Source organism: Montipora capricornis, chromosome 13 (genome assembly GCF_036669925.1).
Source record: "Montipora capricornis isolate CH-2021 chromosome 13, ASM3666992v2, whole genome shotgun sequence".
In the NCBI taxonomy this organism is placed as follows: Eukaryota; Metazoa; Cnidaria; class Anthozoa; order Scleractinia; family Acroporidae; genus Montipora; species Montipora capricornis.
Window position 1 is genome coordinate 26,811,742 of NC_090895.1, and position 20,000 is coordinate 26,831,741.

The window sequence follows — 20,000 nt, forward strand, 5'->3', positions numbered from 1 at the left end:
AACGATAAAAGGTTAAGTTAATAGTTTTCCAGTCTCTGAGGCACAAGAAAAGAACTCAAAGGAGTCAATCAAAAGGTCACATTAAACATGCTTGAACGGGTCATCCCAAAGGACACCATTTTCTAACGCCTCCAGGATCTCACTCTTCGTCCAGCCGTTCTCGATGATTAAGGGGTTTTTACCAAAAAAGTAATAACATTTGAAAAAAGTCTTGCTTCTTGAAAAGAACACTGCAAAAATTAGTTCCCAGCGGACTTTTAGTTAATGTGAGCCGCAAAAATTTGTTCCTGCAAACCTCAAAAAATCCCCAATCCACAAAAATCACATGCTACACGGTAGAGCCCTTGGATTTGAGGGTTTAAAGTAAGGGAAAACTGCTCCTTCTACTCTACATGGGCCTCAGGTTCTCATGGATAGCTGACTTCATTCCTAGTCCTTTTCTGCTGATAATTTAATTGGTTCCTGTCTGAGAAAAAACCAAGGAACAAAGTTAAGCAGTGGCCAAATTGTATCAAGTAACTTATTTAGTTGTCAAGTGAAGCTATGATCCTCGCAGTTACAAATGCAATTTCTGCAATTGCAGAGAAAAGTCTGAAAAATTCAGGACTTCAACAGGGTTTGAACCCCTGACCTCGCGATGCCATTGCAACACTCTAACCAACTGAGCTATGAAGCCACTGTCAATGGGAGCTGGTCATATCTGGGTTCAAATGTTCCCGTGATGAATGAATCAATGAACAAAATGATATATGAAATGAATTGTATTGGAGCGAAGCAGAGTAACGCACCGGCATTGCAAGGTCATTGAAGTCCTAAATTTTTCAGACCTCTCTCCTCAATTGCAAAAATTGCATTCATAACTGCAAGGATCATAGCTTCACTTGATTTCAAATCTGCAGTTCAATAAAATTAAATGATTCATTTCATATATCATTTCATTCATTTATTTAGTTGTTATGCTAATAGTCTTTTTCACATTCAATCTTTAGATCCTTTTCACATTTGCTTGTACGCACAGGCACCAATCTTCTTTTCCGAGGTCTCTGTTTGCTGTACAGGCTGATTCCATCTAAAGTTACTCTCCTTGTGAGGTAAAGTTGGTTTTATCATACTTCTCAATAAAGGTTAAAGTGAGCAGACCTTTTGAATGTTAACCCTTCTCTTTCTCAGGTAAACAATTTTAAACTAATTCCATACTACAAAAGTGCTTTGTAAAATTTTAGTACTTTCTAACTTGGCTTTGTATTTCTGACTTTTCCACCACTGAGCCTTAACCATTCCCCAAACAACCTTTTTTTGCCTCAAGGGGTAGGGGTGGCTGCATGTTGGCTTTCACCTGGCTTGTGCTTAGTACCTTGCAGTTATCAGGAATTTAGCATTTTGTTGGCCCAAAACCTCAACTCATTCACACCTCAAATGCTCTAGGATGCCCCCCATAAAATCTATTGGCGTTGGACAGAGTAAAATCTATTGAGTGTCACTCTCAGGGTTCAATGGGTTAATCTGGTATCAAGTGCACATTTTCTTAAATTTGAGTTTTAGTTGAACTGTGGAACCGTTGTTTAATAAATGAATGAAGGGGGTAGTTTCTAAAGAAACTGTGTTGCTGCGTCGGTGGGGAAGTAGTATACAAAAATTTGGTTTTATCAACGGAGTTCATAATGTAAATTGGCCACCGTACAGAGATTCTAAAAGCTGACGTTTCGTGCATTAGCCCTTCCTCAGAGGGAATCCAAAGGGCTAACACTCGAAATGTCAGCTAACAAAGAATAGGATGTAGTTGTTGTTGCCATGGGGGAAGCATACCTGGGGGAAAACTTTTTATCATGCTCTAGGAAGTGTTCACCTCCCGACTTATTGGCTTTTTATTGTTTCCTTGGGTTAGCATTAAATGAAGTGAAAACTTATTTGCTTCCTCTTAATCCCCTTTGTTTTAGAAGGTGGCTTGGCTTGTACCCTGCAGTGTTCGCGTTATTTTTGTGTCTTCCCAGCCTAGAGATACTCCCAAACGTACTCCTCACTGGAAACTTCTATCCTGGATCACTTATAAGGCAATTATTATGATAATTCATAATTCATTACATAATACTTAATAATGTAATTTATATTATCTGATATTTATATCACATGTTAGAAAGTGTGCATTGCATACATATTACCGTCGTTATCGGATTCGAAAATCCCCTGTTTGTCAATTTATGGAAAAGTTAAATCTGTTGCAAGAATGCGTACTGGAAATGAGCCTGCTCTATCCACTCTGTATTCCCCCACCTCCGTCCCCGATGCGTGCCTCTCGCCCAAGGGGACTCCAGTTGGGTGTTGTTTTTGTGCCTTCCTTTTTCAGCATTTTCCATTTATTTCAAAAGGCGTAAATATTTTCGAACACTTTTTTACTATTTCATTTTTAATTTTTTATTGATATGTTGTGATTTTATGAGTACATTTTCGATGTATTTTGAGAGTTTTTACTGCGCAATTAAACATTGAATTACCCTGCGAGCAGTTAGTTTCTCTCTCGGGAAGTGTAGGAGAAACCAACTGCTAGTAAGATAACATTGAATATGATAATCGGCGCTATAAAAATGCAGTTATTGTTAATTATTTGTTACGATGTAACCACTTCTTTAAATTAACTTTAATTTCTGAAATTTTCAAGATTTCAGCGGTGTGCGATGTATGACGACAGCACTGCTTGTCACGCGACTTTCTTAGAATTTTCTTACACATTGTGGAACATCACAAGAACTGTTATCTTTATTCTCGTGTGTTGGAATATGAACGGCTACGCTTGGAAACAGCCGGAACGAGACTTCATTTGCACTCTTGAGCGATGCCTAATGCTGAACGATAACGCTTATGTGGAGCTATTGCTTTGTGCCGCGGCTATGCCAGTCCTTTTGGACGGACACTGTGTATCTCAGACTGTTCACAACACATTCTGTGTACTGAATCTCCTTCTTTTCATTATCACATTTAATGGATATCACAGGCGCACCGTCGTTATGGCATTTTACGCACTCTGCGGCCTTGCCATGAATGTTCAAAGCGTTTTCGTGGCCTTGTACAATATCTACACGAATTTACAAACTCAGCGAAATACGGATTTGGTGGTGACCCTTATGTACTTCGTGGAGCTCTATTTAACGATCCTCGTCTTACTTGATTGTAGCACCCGGGTGATAAGCAAAGTTTGTGATCCCAAGAAAGATATTATGGCTCAAGATGGGTAGTGTCATTGACGGCTATGTCGAAAGCCCCCATAGACCGCATAATGGTTATTGTGCCACAGGAAGGTCAATCGAGGCAAAGGTAGAAGACACAGTAAACCAATTGACGTCACAAGAAGGGCAATCATCAAGTAAAAGAATTTTGTAACAAATTATAAAGGCATGGTTAATTCACCATCGGCTGTGCCAAAGAACGAAAATGTTGAAAATTTTAATAGCATCAGTTGAATTAGCGGTTTTTGCGCCACCGAGAATTACAATGCGTCCAACTTGCGCTCGGTTTCTCGAGCGCGAGTTGCGGAAAAAAGGGCTTTGCGCGAGGAAGTGCTAATGTTGGAGAAGACTGCTTGCTCCCCTATCTCGCTTGAAACTTTTTTTTGGTGCCTGCTTTCTTAATGGGACAGTTGACCAACTGAACGGAAGAGGGGTTGCGGGTAGTTTATGTGATGCCGAAAGTTTCTTTTTTGTGGTTAGTTTATATTCTACAGTTAGTTAAACAGCTCAGCATAACAATGACAAACTAGCATCACTTCTGTTACCGGAACTTGCGTTACTTATTTTGCGTTGATGGTGCTTTACGTACGTTTGTTACGTCACGTTGTGTTGTAACTGTTACTTTGGCTGTGTTACTCGTGTCGTCCATTACTTCCATTACTCGTACTTCTTTCAATGTACTGCTAATACTTTACTTGCGTTCTTTGTGTCACGTTGCGTTTTTCGTGATGCTTACTTTCGTTCCCTGCGTTACTTACATCACGCACATACGTACGTTCTTGATTACTTCTTATAAGAACAAAAAATTGTCAGAAGAGTGCTATTTAAGGGAGAGCAGGTTATCTCAACTTTTATCAAATTATTTATCTATTTATCCATTTATTTTTTACGATTTTTTAATGCTACAATAAATTATTTTAATATATTTTAGAAAAGGAAATGATTAAAAATACCGGTAAAACATTTTTGTGAAAATACACATTCTTTTTTTTAAAACTGGCTCTTCTGCTAGCAATAAAATGAAGGAATAAAAATCACATGTACCCATTTTCATACAAATGGGGAGAGTCAATGTAGTCAAAAATGAAACAGAAATTTGAATTCAATGATCTAAGTACGTTACATTTAGCTAAAAGTATGATGAAAACACACTGAGAACTATTTGCGTATGAAAGATCTCGTCTTGATAACTAGGCCGAGAGCCTCATCCTGATGGTTCCGCTGCCCACCGCTTCGTTCCTGATATTTTCCGCCAATGTCCAAAAGTTATTGGTGGTATGTCATTTTTTATACCCCGTAGAAAATACAGCCAATCAGAATGCAGGAAAGCAGTTTGTATACCGGTATTCGTCAATGTGAACCTTCCCATCGATCAGTGTAAATCAACGGTATCACACCCAACCTTCCCATCGTGCCTTGCTGGCCACTGTATTTTCTATAAACCATTTTAGTATTCTTTTGTTTGATTGCAAATTGGCCCTTTTGGCCTCGCTTTCAAACGCAAAATAGAAAAGAAATATTTTACCTTGAACGAGGCCAGGTGCGCCAATTTGCAATCAAACAAAAGAATACTAAAATGGCGGCCATTTTGGAATAAGGTGTATGGCATGGTATAAAATAGTCATGCAACTCGTGAGATATACCACGGTATACCACTAGAAAACGTTGCATAACTAGTATGTATATAATATTTTCAGTGGATGACGGTTTATAGGACGTGGTCATTCGCAACATCACATCGATTTTACTCGTTTACATCATCATCGAAAGCGAATCTTTTCCACTTCCCGATTTCAATGCGGGGCGGCAGGAACCCATCAAGGGGAGCCTCTATCTCCCATACTTGGCCTTGGAGTCAACCCTCTCCCGAGTAGATCTATTATTAGAACGCCTCCCAGGGGAAGTTTCACACGCCGTCAGTTCGAAGAGCCAATAAAAACAGAGCTATGACAGTCATTGTTTTGCCCACACGATCAGGCTGAGAAATCGGTAATGGCGGACTGCGAGGAGGGATGAGCAGTTGACTCATTGGACGAAAGTTCTGATACGGTCGATGTCTCGACAGAAATATGATACTTTTCGCGGGAAAAAGCCGTTCTTAAAATAAATCTACTCGGGAAAGGGTTGACTCAAGGAATTAGTGGAGATAGAGGCTCCCCTTGATGGGCTCCTGGGGGCGGTTACATTTGAAAAGTAAATTAAATCAAATCATGGATTTTTTTTTTTTGTTGACTCTTGTGGCTCCTCCCAACTCAAGGGAACAGCACCCCATGAAGGGAAGTAATGGCGATCGCAACGATGAAATTTAAAGCCATTATTGCCCTCGACAATTAACCTTATCCAAAAGTTGCCTTGGAGACCACTTCTTTCCCAGGGTCTCTCTTGATCCCCTTCTTCTGGGTAAGGGAAGGAAGTAAGTCCCTGGGAATGAGGTTGCATTTAACATGGCGTGGCTAAATACAATAACAGGTATGTAAACAAAAATGGTGCTTTTTATTTTCTTCTTTACTTTCTCTTGAGTTCTATTTCGTTGGTCGGGGAAGTAAACTCAAGTTCCCAGTAAACTTGCATTTGAGCTCTGACCTCCGAATTGACTCGTGAAGATCAATTTATGGTGAACTTTTGCATTATTTTGTCTCAACCACTGGTAATGTACCAGTCAAATCGAAGCTTCAACATCCCCTCTTGGGCATTTCGCCCCTTTTCCTACCCGGGGGGAGAGGATTTGATCATCTTAGTCGTCCCGGGGGCGGGGCATTTGATCACCACTTATGTGGGATGGGGAATTTGATCGCTAGCCTCGATTTCACGTTGCGTTTCCACGTGGGTTGATAAATCATGGCGGAGACGAACTCTTTGTCATATGAATTCAGAGGAAAAGATTGCGAGTTCGTGGCGGTTTGGTTGAAAACCAAAGGTCTACACAAGCTTTGTTCCGTATTTGAAGGTATTTAGAAACATTTTATATTGTTTTTGAATATATAAATATATTGAATTGTATTTACAATGTGAACAATAATTCATTACAATACCGACGTCGCCTGATACGATTTATAGCCGCTAATTGCTTTGACCGACCCGTTGTATTTATGAATATTTTAATACATTTGCGACGATTGATATGTAGGTGTATAAACAATGGAATGGGTGTAGAGAATGTATTAAAGTGTTGTTGCATGAAACACCTTAAAACCAATGCATTCAGTTTACAAAAATGATTCTGCCCGCTGCTCATGAAATAATAGTGAGTTATCTACGACGTTTGACTTGATGTGTTTATTTGAAATATGCCCAGAATCTTTTCTTTAGCTTTTTATGATATTGGATGCGAAGCATTTGCTGTATTTTCTTCAACAACTGAAGGCGTTTCAGCCGACTTTCTTTCATCCATGTGCCAAATTATGAAACTTGAGATTCCTTGTGCTGAAAACAGTAATCTGGTAATTACTGGGTTGCTAAACCCAGTCGGAATCTGCGTTTCATTTGACCGTATTTTTTATTTTCCGTGTCGGGAAAAGTCTTTCCTGTGACTCCCCTACTAACTGGTGTCTTTGTGCATAGAGTCTGCGCGTATTTTGATGGCTTTCAGGGGGTAGGAGCATGCGTAGATTTCTTTCTGGTAGACACAGTAGAATATTTAATTAACCTCCAATGGCGTCGAAGTCATTGGAACACAAATGTTGTTTTGGTGGATCTTAAAATATAAAATTATACAAAATATACCGTTATGGAGGTCAAGAATGGAACATCAATTGGATAAACAAGACAGGTGGTGGAAAATAAATATCTGGAATCTTAAAAGCGACAAGTAATGGACTTCGACAACAATCTTTCACCTGTCGAGCTGTAATCAAAGTGAGCTGTATTTCAAATATTTTACTAAGTGTGGTGCTATGTACAACACTGACACTAAATGGAAAATTCTCTGGTAACTTATGGGTTCAACAAAGACAGAGAAGGAATCGATCACCTTAAGTGGATCTGTGATCTCTGCTGTCTTATTTGTACTCAACTCTGCACAGTCTTCAAGTAAAAAAAAATAATTGGAAATGTGACAGCCAAGAATTATTTGAAAGAAAGCTTGTCGTCTATTTTGTGCTTCATTATTCAAAGCGAAAGGTTCAGGAAAGGGTTTGATCCTGAAATTCATTTTGTTGCATATGGCAATTTGACACGATTAGGTTTTGTTGTCTTCACACACGCAATGAAATAGGAAAGGTTTTTGCCTCTAATAGCAAATATGTTGTTCATTTCATTAAATTTTTCGCTGGAAAAGGTGGCCTTTATAAATTCATCATGTTGTGTAATATTCAAGCTTAACAAATTTGCATCCGTGCGTAGAAATGTGATACACGAGGGGACAGGAATTTTTATTTTTTGCGATTGAAATTACATCATTTGCATTTGCATACATGTAGCTCCTTTATCACAAAGATTTTTCAACAATATATTGCTTTACTCTAACCCAAAAATGTTCAGATAGTAAAAAACTTCATACATTACCATTTCTTTTGCTTTTGTGCTTGTTAGCATTGTGATTTGCAATAATTCGCAAGTCTGTTTTTGTATCTCATACAGCTGTAGATGTTCAGATTTTCAATTACATGGCCGCTCAACCTCGCGATTGTGTAAATAGTTCACCCTGAAGTCAAAATAGATACGTTTCTCAAGAACCCAACAAAGAAGGCTTCCTGGCTCGACAGATGAAATGTATTTATTTAGTTAAATATTACAACAAAATTAAAGGACCAAAGATGGAAGTTTCTTGGCTAAAAGGTACATTGTTTTACCCTGAATTTGACAAACAATTAAAATTCTTTCATTCAGTGGACACCAGGTGACCCCTGCACCTTAATGGTTGCCTAGCATGTGATCAATTTCTTCCTTTTGACAGAACATCATGACTTTTCCCCTCGATTCATAAAAGTCAGAGACTGCAGAAATTTGCGTGTTTTTACGATCAATTGTCATTAATCTTTCGATGAGAATTCGATTCAGAGTCGTATATAAAAACTATGTTGTAATTATTTTTCTTCCTCTGTCTTTTCGCTTGTCTTTTACTGTTAACTCCTGGCTTTGACAGTACTTTTTGGTGCAAACGTAAAGCCAAAGAATGCTTTGACCTAGCATCAGATTAGACTGAAAAGAAGAGGAATTATGAAGCGGAAACAACATCTTCAGTCCTTCCTTAGTGTGTGCAATAAACGTTTGCTTAGTGCAACTGCAAGACATGCATGACATGCAGGAAAATGTCGGTCAGCAATTTGCAGTTAGTCTTTTTGCAGACTATTTGTGACCTCACACGGGAAAACGTACACTAACGTTTTAACGTTTAACGGCCGAAAGCGTCAGTTAGCCGTTAGCCATCGTCAGACAGCCATTAGTAATCTGTTAGTCAATGTTAGACGGTTTCACCAAACCGTTAGACTGTTGCACCAAACCGTTAGTAGTGTGGATAAAGCGTTAGTGGTTACCTTGTAACCGTTAGAAAAATTTAGCATTCGTTAGTTCATTTAGCCGTTAGAAGGACCGTGACTGTTACAGTGATTTTGGATCGGAGCACTCAAATACCACTCGTAGTAACTTACTTGTGTCATGTGATGCTGCCTCTTAATTGCGTATATTATTCTTTGTCCAGTAACATCAGAAAGCAAACTTGGTTCTAGCCAGCATTATCTTCATTAAAGACAAGTGTGAGAAGAAACTGAATAAAAGCCAAACACTTGCCGCGATTTCTTCCGCCACCCAGGCCCCAGATTGTATTTTCTTTACGAAGCATTGAGATGATTACGAATGTGTTCTACGAACTGCTACCCTAAAAAGTTATATAAAATTATCTTTGAGGAATAACTGACAAAAATAGATCAATACTGGCAACAAAAGGTGAAGGGCAAAGACAAAGCATGAAGTTACAAGTCATGTAAACGCTTTAAATAGAAAGAGCAAGTTAATAAGTGTGATAGTGATCTCGCTGCGTGGCTATCGCCTGAATACAAAAATAAATTTTTATTTATCGCAGTAATGAGTCCAGCAGAGCTTGAGTGAAGAAGTCGTTCGTAAAATCATTCGCTGTTTCAGTGCTACAATAATGTTTTCATATTGCACCCACTGATTTATTATGAAAAACCAACAAAAGGGATCGCCAGCACAGTATGCAAATAAAATGGTCTCCAGTCCCAGTCCTTTTGTCAAACGAAACATTTCCATGACAACATAACATTGCGAAATATGTTGGAAGTGTGGAGTTTAGTTTTACTAACTCTGGTTTTAATTCACAACGTGTTGGCCGAGATTGAACACGAAGGAGAAGATTTTGAGGAAGTAGTGGAAAAAGTGAAGAAATTTCTGCGAGATAGCTGTGGTTGTACTCTTGGTCCAAAGAACGGTCCATGTTCCTTACAGTTTACCGAAGAAACAGTGTTGTTTAATTTAAACAACTGCCTTGAATTGTCGAGTGCTGAGCTTGATCTTGTGATTTTAACCTGTATCCAGGCATTCACCCAAGCTGAGTTCATTGGATGTAAAAGGAGTCCTCGTTGCTCATTTTATTACCAGTCGAAACCAATTTGCAAGGACATGTTTTTGTGCTTTTACGGCGTCAGCTACTCTCGATTTCGTCGACTTAAAGAGCAACGGCAACATGGCAACACAAGGCGACTCCCAGAAAATGCGCTACCACAGTCAACAATTGAGGATGTGCATTCATTCATGTCAAACTATGTCGAAGAAAATGCCATTGTCCTTCCCGGGAGGATACCAGGGTTCAAAAGCGATGAAGTTAATGATGTGTGGGTGCTTGGCACGTGTACAAGTCAGCCTGTCAAGCAAGCAATAAGCGTGTTGTTAGTTACTCAAAATTTCTTGAAATATGGGGAAACTTTTTGCCTAATGTTGTAATTTCAAAACCAATGACTGATCTCTGTATGACATGTCAACAAAACACTAACAAACTGCAACGAGCCGCCAATCTTTCCAAAGTTGAGAATCAGAATGCATCAGAGCCCACCAGGAACATTTAAACTGTGCGCAAGCCGAAAGGGAATTCTACAAAAACTCTGGGACAAACACAAAGAAAGCACTAGAGGAATTGGAAGCCGATGAAGCCGTAAACCATTGCAATCGAAATGCCTGTTCACTAAAGACAACAATGCACTACTCGTTTGACTACGCTCAGCAAATCCATTATCCCCGGAAATGCGGCATTTTTGGTGTGATGTGCGAGGCAATCCCGCAACAGGTTAATTTCCTAATCGATGAAGCTTCTTCGGCTGGAAAAGGTGCAAATGCTGCAATCAGTTATGTTCATTTTTACTCGTGGATATATCCACAAGTTTTGGTGAGGTTCTTTATGCAAATGTGTCACTCCTGCGTAACCGGAAGTTTGATCTAATAAGCCAATCAGGATGGATAATCACAACACAGCTTAGAAAGCTGTGACTTCCTGTTCGTGAGGTTGTGCGCCGCCATTGCTGTATGTCGCTTTTACACTTAAGTGTTTGAGCACCTTCCGCTGTGTTTAGAAGCAAGAAACGGAAGAATTAAAGAAATGGCTTTCTTCGAAGGTGAAGCAAAATATTCTGAACAAGTACAGATTGGTGCAATTAATTGTGCACCGCCTTTCACTGACCAACGCGAAGACTTTAATACGTGTAGAAATGGAATCGACAGACACATGGTGAGAAGCCAGTGCCTGTTCATCCCCTAAGGTCACGGGGTATAAATAAATTCCATTTGGAAGGTGACTGCCATTTGGAGAGTAACATCGAAGCTATCAAAGTATACCAATGTTTATCAAAGCTATCACGAAGTTTTGCAAGCTATGAGTCATCAAAGCCACATGAATACAACTTGAACAAAATCCGTGACATGAAAAACAGTGAGGCAAGCAAGCAGTCCATGCTTCCAGACACTAATACTTGTGTGGTGGACCATAATGAAGAACTGTCGAAAGACTCGGTCACTGATTATGTAACAAAAACTGATGAGAAATCCGTACCAATCTCAGGGTAGTACATGCTCCCCGGGACAGAGAACCTTCCAAGATTAATTCCTTACAAGAAAACGTCAAGCTTGTTTCAGAAAGACAAGGTAATTGGAAAGTGTAGGGTGCATTATTTAAATAAGGACGTACCAAGCTCGTCTGAGTTGAGAAAGTGTTTATCTCTTGCTTTTCGAAAATATTATATCTCTATACCTAGACCACAACTCAAACGTAACAGTCTGCGAGAGTAGGAGATTCTAATCGTCATTTTTATCTTATTATCTGCAGGACTGCTAAACACAAAAAAGACTTGTCAGTTCTATTGTGTATTCAAGATCAATCTGCTACTACGCATTTGACAAAATTGAACAACAAAATGAAAATTATTGTCTATCAAGAGAAAAGCTATTGATATCAGGAGACATTGAATCAAACCCAGGCCCTGTTGCTCATGGAACGAGTGCACATACAGCACATACAATACTGAGAAATCCTTCTATAGCACTGTTGCAGGCTCGATTAGCTCAAAAAGGATTGAAGGCAGTAGAATGTACCTTAGATGGTTCATGCTTCTTTTCTTCTGTTGCCCACCAGTTATACAATGATCCTTCCTATCACATGAATGTGCTTGCTGCTGGAGTTGAATCCATCAGAAACAACTGTCAAAAATTTATTGGACCCATTACAGAGCAATTGTGGGTGTGTTGTCACAGCAATATACACGGTGTGATGCACTTATTGAGCAGGCAGTTTGCAATGTATTAAATGCTACTATATGCAAGCAGTTTGCAATAAATGAATCCGTTGAGGGGTGGGCACCAAGAACTGTTATCAGTGCTATAAGCAGACAACAGGGAACTACTGTGAACATTGGACATCTAGATGGAAGACACTATGTTTCAGCACTTCAGTTAGATTATTATAATGACAGTATTTCAGGTTATGAAATCAGCGGTGTTACCAATGTCAACAATTATTCAGAGCCTGGTAATAATCGATTAATTAACGATGGCCAAAAATGATGTGAGTGTCAGTAATAATTTCTACAAAGCAGTGGCAAAAAGAGCTTACATGAGAGAATCTATCAAGCGGAAGAGACAAAATCACTTGAAGATTTCAGGGAAAAGAAAAACAATGCAAAACGCCAAAAAAGATCCGAAAATATTGAAGCAGCAAGGAAATAGGAAAAGAAAAGCAATCCATAACATATCAGAGACCTAAACAGAAAAGCATAAAACCGTTCAAGGAAAGCTATGCAGAACTCAAGGCTAAACCAAACTGAAATTTGTCAAGTTGCAGTGGCAGATTTTTTTTACTACTTGTTTGAGTCTAAAATTCTCGCATCTGCAGGATCGCCTATTATTACTCATCTGGTTGACTTGTTTTTTGATGGAGAGCCATTCTATTTTGCCACGAATCTGAAAAACGTTTCTGTAGTGTTTTTCTGAGTCAAGGTTTGGACCCCCCCTATCAAAGATTCCTGGATCCGCCCCTGCAAGGTCAAGACTCTATTTTAGACATTCCATGTCAAAAGTGATTCAGCCTTTTTCGTGATAAGAATTAACACATGGCCTGAATATTTATGCACTTGCTGTGATCAGTTATGGTTCAGATCATCTGTTTCTAAGTGTAACAGTATCAAATATAGTGATAAATATTTGCAAGGTTTTTTGGAGGAATGTACATGTATAACTGGCACAAAAAGTGTTAATATTACTGAATGGATCTGCTCTACTTGCTAAACCTGATGACATTAACAATATTACCTGGCAACAAGAATCAGACCTTATTCAAAATTACCCTGTCATCTGTGCAACGAACTTTGAACACATGGTACAGCTCTTTATAAAGGATGTGTTAAAGAGTAATCTTATGCCTATTGGAGAAATGGTATACTTATTTAACAGGGTTGAATTCCAGCAAAGGGGATTACCTCGCATACATGCATTATTTTGGGTATCTAGTTGCATATGAGAGCCCACCGTGCTGTTACACAATTATCCAACTATCAATGCTAATGCATAAAGAAAACTTCAGCCTGCCAGTTTTAAACAATCGCTGTAACTTTCATATCCACGAGTAACGACAGTGGCACTTTGATTATTTTGAGCATCACGGACTGGGGAGACGAACGCACACCTTAATGCTGACAACTGTGCCGGACAAAATAAAAACAATTATTTTGTGTGGTACTTGGCTTGGAGAATTTTCATGCGCCTCCACAATACAATTCTTTATTCATTTCTCATCACTGGTCACACCAAATTTGGCCCCGACCGTTGTTTCGGGATCCTCAAAAAAGCAGACAAAGTCACCTACGTTTTGTCTCTATATGAAATCACGCGGATGGTTGAAACTTCAAGCAATGTTGGCATTAACAAAGCTCAACTGGTGGGAACTCATGACGGGAGAGTATTCGTTCCTGTTTATAACTGGGCGTCCTTCCTGGAACCCTATTTCAAGAAGATCCCGAATGTAAAAAAATATCAGCACTTTAGATTTTCAAAGGACAGTCCAGGAATGGTCTTCTGCAAGGAGTTCGTCACAAGCCCAGAACGACCGTTTATGTTGTTAAAGAATCAGGAGGTCCTTCCCCCAGGGAATTTTATGCATTCTAGTTATTCTGCGTGGCTTACTTCATGAAAATGGGCAGTGCGCTCGGAGGTATTTGACGGACATAACTAAGTTTCAGTTACCATTAATTCCCATAGATCATCTCCTATGAAAACTAAGAAAAATATCTAATTCATTAAGATTATCTAAAACAAAGTAAACGCCAGTGGCTGCCACGAAATCTGGAACTTGAATATTATCGAGCTGGTCATTTCCAGCGAGCTTTTTCCTTCAGCATGGGTGTCATCATTCACGCCTTGGCTGTCACCGTCTTCTTCGCGACTCAAAGCCATCTTCTATGATCAAAATTGCTATCACTAGTATCCCCTCTTCTTACAGGAAAACCATAAAAGCTGCCTTTATCCTCGGAATCCTTTAAAAAGTAGCAATATCCCCATAGTTTGCATCAGCCGTGGTTTTCGTGTAGTGTTATTCGATCGCGCGATCGAAAGCCAGACCTCGTTTGTTGAGTCTCTTATCAGCTGTCAAAATATGCTCACAAGACAACAAATGATTGGTCAATTATCCTCCTAAATCTCCATAACAACAAAACAAGAAAATACATTGAGTGGAGGCCTAAGATCAAGCCGCCATGGTTGTTGCGGGTTACGATAATCAGGGCTCGAAATTAAAAAAAATTGCAAGTCGCCTTTTGGCGACTATCAAAGAAAAAATGGTCGCCAAATGCAAAAATGCAGTCGCCAGCTAGTACAAGAACAGAAACACAGATTAGAGCCTCATTTAACTAGCATTGTTGTTCGGCTTCTGGTAGATTGTGGCAGCTGCGGTTGTGGGACAGACCGAAATACTCGATCTTGAATGACTTAAAACATGAAAACACGAAAGAAAAAACTCCTGAACACTTCTGTGTGACAATCTTATCGTAAACAGTAATTTATTTTATCAAACGAGTTGGTAAAGGTCAAATAGCCACCGTGAAAGATTTGGAAAGCTGACGTTTCGAGCGTTAGCCCTTCGTCGGAGCGAATTATCGTAAGCAGTAAGCGAACAAAGTAATAAGAACATTTCAGGGTTACTTTGGCTAGGAACAACTGCATCTTTCACATCGCACGCAGGAAATCGTACGCTCTGGACAAACGTTTTTGAAAGGCTTTGAAACGCTTCTTGTTTGCATTCTGACAACGATCTTGTTTCCTGGGAATTTCTAGACTGCAGCAAATTACGAAAATAGCTCAGTGTATCCTTCTCTTGTGATAAATAATTCATGACTTTTGGTGTAGACTCGTCTCACTTGATCGAGGACAGGGTGAAAGTCGGTTCCTTGTGACCAAATCTGCAACAGAATGCTTTTAAATTCAGCGGCCTTTCAACAAAATGTTGCGCCCTCGATCACCATGCGAAAGCCGCTGTAATGTCCTCTCGGAGGTCGCGATTCAAGTTTTTTTGAAAAAGGAAAACAGATTTAATTTGCATTTCCTTTTGCAGAAAAGCAGAAATGAGACTAAGGAAATTGTTTCTTACCTTAAGTGTTTTATTTATCAGAGAAACAGTCGCCAAAGTGGCGACTAAACTCGAATTTTTAGTCGCTAAGTTAAAAGTTTTAGTCGCCTTGGCGACCGTATCGGTCGCAATTTCCAGCCCTGATAATTCCAGGGTCGTCGCACACGGCTAGTTACGGCCGGTTTGGATGTCATTGGGTTAAAAATCTGCAGCACTTAATTATTTATCGCTCGCCGGTTAGGCTTACGCTTCAACTTTAGTTTAGTTTTCGGATAAATGGTTTCCTCCAACAGTTAAAAGCTTTCACGTATTCTATTCACTGACCGTCTAACGCCTCTAGCCGTTCACTAGCTGACCATTTTAACGCTTTAAGCTGCTTCCGAAGCGCTTGTTAGTCGGACTGACTTAACCATTAAGCGCTTGCAGCAATGCGTTAGCATGACTTTGCAAACCGTTAGCAGTGCCTTTAAAAGCGTTAGCATACCGTTAGGTAGCGTTAGCTTCCAATACCCGTCCGTTAGTTAGCCGTTAGTTTTGTCCGTTTAACGTTAAAACGTTAATGTACGTTTTCCCGTGTGAGGTCACATTTATTTAAAGAAGAAACGAGTGAATTCTACTCAAGAGCGCGTTTTGTTATCTTTAAACTGAATTTATTACCAAAGCTAAAAAAACTAAAAGACCTCAACATGGGACAGGACATTACAAAATAATTAAACGTGTGAACCAACGGGCCTCTGCTGGCATGACGTCTGGGTGACCTCTCAAATGGTCTTAATGACCTCCCACTTGAAAAAATTAACTGGAACGCTGCAGTTCAATACCACCCAATTCAGTGCCTTCTGTTTCTGTGTAACACGTACCACAGGCAACTCAGTGTACACTTCATGGAGTGTCTAGTTTTCCCGGGGGATGAGGGCATTTGAACAGCTTTTTGGCCCAGGGGGACATGTGAACTAAAATTCAAATGCCGGCGGGGGGGATGTTGAAGCTTCGATTTGACTGGTACATAAATAGGTTTATATGTAGTTTTTAACTTGATGACTAGATATGGTGTTTGTTAATTTAAAAATTAGTTTATTTTAAGGATGGTGCTTACTAATTCAAAGGTATTTTTGCCCCAGTAAATGATTATGCAGGAAATGTAGATCTTAACAAGTGCTATTTCCAAAGATAATTGATGAATAATATTTGTAAAAAGCTTTAAAATACAAGGCAATGTATAACATTCTTTCTCAAATTGAAGCTATATTGTCTCTCAAAAATAGATGGTTACCCCATATTTTCTTTTTGGATGCCAATGGTACTTACTAAGATCTTCTTTCTACAGATAGTTTTAACCCATTGACTCCCAGGGGTTCCCCACTGATGAATAAAATCGTCTGGCCGGTTTAGGCTGGTGTGGACATCAAAGGGTTAAAACACGCAAAAATATCACTTTATTTGTAGGCATCACCCATAGGAAAACCAGAGTATCTGGAGATGTGCAGAACGTATGCGCAATAACAATAGTAGGCACTGTCCGTAACTGATTGACCCCAAATAGACCAGTTTTGTGCTCAGTTACCAGGTCTTTCATTAAAAGGGAGGGGAGGCTGGAGTTAACCTAACCTGCAATCAGACATACTTTTCTTTAGACAGTCACGCCCTCTCTAAAGAAAACTACTCCTGATTGTAGGTTAAAGTTGACCTTGTTTTGATACAAACCTCAGTCACTGCTTTTCTTATGCTAGATTACAGAATACCCGTCCACTTACATTTTAACCTCAAGGGTGCCCCAGCAGGCCCACATCCATTCTAATTTACATAATTTCATTCAGCTTTAACCTCAAAAGTCCCACAGTCTAATTATTCGACCACTTGGTTATTATGATAGCGCTATGTTTTGTTTGGATGTAATGTTTGAATCGCCTCTGCTTTTGTCTTTACTTAACCTTCCTGATAACATGGTTTCCCCGATCCACCCTCCTGTACCACATACAAGAGACAAACTACTATGCTATCAAGTTTGATTTCCCATAGGAACATATGTTTTATTTCTATTTAAAGTAAATCATGTTCTCTCTTTTTCTATCTCAGTGGTGACGTTGGTGATGATGTTGGTAGTGCTGATGACTTTGTTCGAAATTCTACTGGTAGTGTTTCTCATGAGGGCGTTGAAGTTGTCGATGGATCAGATGATGACAGTGAATTTGACGAGGACATGGAACCAGTGGGGAACAGTAGCCAGTCCATCACAGAACTGCTCAGATGCAGGAAACCTAGCACAATCAGGGAGGCATGGCTCCTTGGGTTTTATGACTGACTGCAGACCCTTAGTGGGAAGGCACTGTCCCCCCAAATATGCAGAGCAGCACACTCGTCAAATTCACCTGATGCTCCAGCGGATCAATCCGGATCATGACTCCCTGGATTGCCTCGTAAATCAGCAGGCCAGTGCTGTTTGGAAGTGGGCTAAGCCTCTTCTGGACAGCAGGCAGAAGCGTCCAGGGACGATCATATCGTATCAGACATCACTGGAGAAATTTTACAAGTTTGCAAGGGACAAACAGTACTACACTGATGACAACTTCATCCTCTCACCACCAACCCTGCAACAAATAGTTAGAAACTCTGAGCAAATGATGTCATGGCGGGCAGTGATAAGAAAAAACTATGACACTGAGGAATGGCGCAGGAGACAAAAAGAAATGAATACCTGAATAACAGGTGAAGGTGTGGCTGACATTGACAGCACAGAACCTGCCACTCGTGCCTTAAGGCTTCTTAAGGAAGCGCCCAAGCTCAAACTTTCGCCACAAGAGTTCTGTGTTGTGCGGGACTATCTTGTTGCCAGTCTTGAGCTTCAGAATGACCAACATCCTGGTCCGCTAGAGACCTTGACCATGCAGGACTATGAAGATCGTCAGACCGACCAGGCAACTGGCACGGTCACAGTCCATGCACCCTGCCACAAACGATCCATTGCGGGGCCAGCTCCTATCGCCATGTCACGCTCTCTAGCGAAAAAGGTCTCCATTTATGTTGAACATGTGCGCTTGATTTTTCCATCGCCGGATGATAGACTCTTTCTCACAGACAGTGGCAAGGCTTTCGGTGATGGAACTATCGGGCATCGTATTGCCGAATTTTGGCTCAAGACTGGCAAGAGGTCAGACATAAGGATGACATCGACCCCTCTCAGGAAGATGGCTGCTACCACAATTTTGGTGTCATCAGAGCAGGAGAAGCAGCTCATCCACCACCACTGCTGAGGCAAAGTAAACATAGATCTTTGCAACAATGGTACATTAATGATTATTTTTATGAGTTTTCCTTCATTCTGAAAACAGAGTCCATTTCATGATCCACAAAAATACACATCCAGCATAACAGGCCTTAGTATACATGTATACTCACTCAATGATCTTGGTGTTTCAAGCAATCTGATTGCTTAGCTATCTCGGAGTAATTGAGCATTATTCACTCCCTACAGAGTGAATAACGCATGATCCAAACAAAACAAATGGCCGGCGTAAACTCGCTAGCATTATTTTATGAATCGGAAATATTGAGAATACAAGATGATGCTGAGCCACAGAATACAAAAGGGGCACTAAATTTGGCCTGAAAGTTTTCAAAGGTTTGTTTGACTTCGGAGGGATTCTATCTTGTAGGGCTTGTCGCTCAGCAAAACAAATTTGTTTACTGAAATCGAGGAATTAAAAAAATGTTTCAGAAAGTTCCAAATGGCTGCAAGGAAACAAGACGAGTCATTTTACATGTGCAACAAACCAACGCTTACCTCAATTAAAGCCGCCATTTCATGTGGATCCTTTACCAAATGGACTTTCAGTTTCCATTTCAAATGAACCTCTAAAACTTTGATTGAATGGTGAAAATGTTTTAACAAGCAGACTTTCGATTTAGATCGCTGAATATTTAAACAGTGTTAAATGACCATTTTACTGTTTGTGACAAGGATTTTAACAAAGGTTATTTAGATTTTCCATATTTGAAGCTTCTGTAAACACTTTTGCGCATGCTTTGTGCCGCTTGCATGTTTTCAACGCGCATTAACGCATGAATGGAGATGTGAATTAAATCGACTTTGGACGGTTTTCTTCGGCAATTGTTGTTGAGATCACTTCGTGAGTATATACTAAAGCAATTATTCTTTTCAATCTCGGTGAACATTTGCGGCTCGGTAAATATCCTACCACTATTCTCCTTGATTTCAAAGAATAATTGTTAAATATTCCTATTCTCAGTATTGGACTAGAACTAGCTTGCAATAAAGGCTAATGCAGGGGAATCTTTTCAAGTGCAAAGACCTTTGATGAAGCTACAACAAGTTGCAAAATTGTTGAGACACTCCCTTTAAAAAAAACCCCTTTTCTAGCTTCCAATACCCACCTTATCTAGAATTCCAGCCTTTCCCACTTCCCCCCTCCCTCACCCCGTTTTGATTTAAGGGGGGGGGGGGGGTGCTGCAGTGTGGGAGATAATAGTTAAATTAATAATGCTCGAGGAAGGTGAAGTGTCTCCACTAATTTTGCAACTTGTAGTTCCAGTCCAACTCTGAGAGTACGAATATGGTCTATTGAGGTTTCTTCATGCTTTGATTGTCTTCTTTAGACTTCTATGTGCAAGGAATCCTGTTGAACTTGTTATGTTGTGCAATGCACTTCAATTACTTAAATTTGGAATTTACTTTCTCCTACTTATGACTTTGTCTTCTTTTTTTC

General features: G+C 39.8%; 2 protein-coding genes across 10 annotated transcripts in view; both read left to right on the forward strand.

Moving 5' to 3' along the window:
- Positions 1 to 4,184, forward strand: part of LOC138030974 (uncharacterized) — a 16,587-nt gene extending 12,403 nt beyond the window's left edge. Inside the window, exons 5-7 of one of the 3 annotated variants that reach the window (XM_068878835.1) lie at positions 990 to 1,091; positions 1,938 to 2,051; positions 2,657 to 4,184. In XM_068878835.1, the coding sequence (XP_068734936.1) occupies positions 990 to 1,091; positions 1,938 to 2,051; positions 2,657 to 3,230 (790 nt within the window). In that variant the 3' untranslated portion in view covers positions 3,231 to 4,184. The remainder of the gene's footprint in view (positions 1 to 989; positions 1,092 to 1,937; positions 2,052 to 2,656) is intronic. The other 2 variants (XM_068878836.1, XM_068878837.1) reach the window with 2 other exon arrangements.
- Positions 4,185 to 6,051: 1,867 nt separating this feature from the next.
- Positions 6,052 to 20,000, forward strand: part of LOC138030975 (uncharacterized) — a 29,514-nt gene continuing 15,565 nt past the window's right edge. For 5 of the 7 annotated variants that reach the window (XR_011128084.1, XR_011128089.1, XR_011128087.1 and 2 more), the window contains exons 1-2: positions 6,058 to 6,168; positions 17,353 to 18,558. The gene's annotated coding sequence lies outside the window, so the exon portion shown is untranslated. Of the gene's footprint in view, positions 6,169 to 17,352; positions 18,559 to 20,000 lie in introns of all 7 variants that reach the window. The other 2 variants (XM_068878838.1, XR_011128088.1) reach the window with 2 other exon arrangements.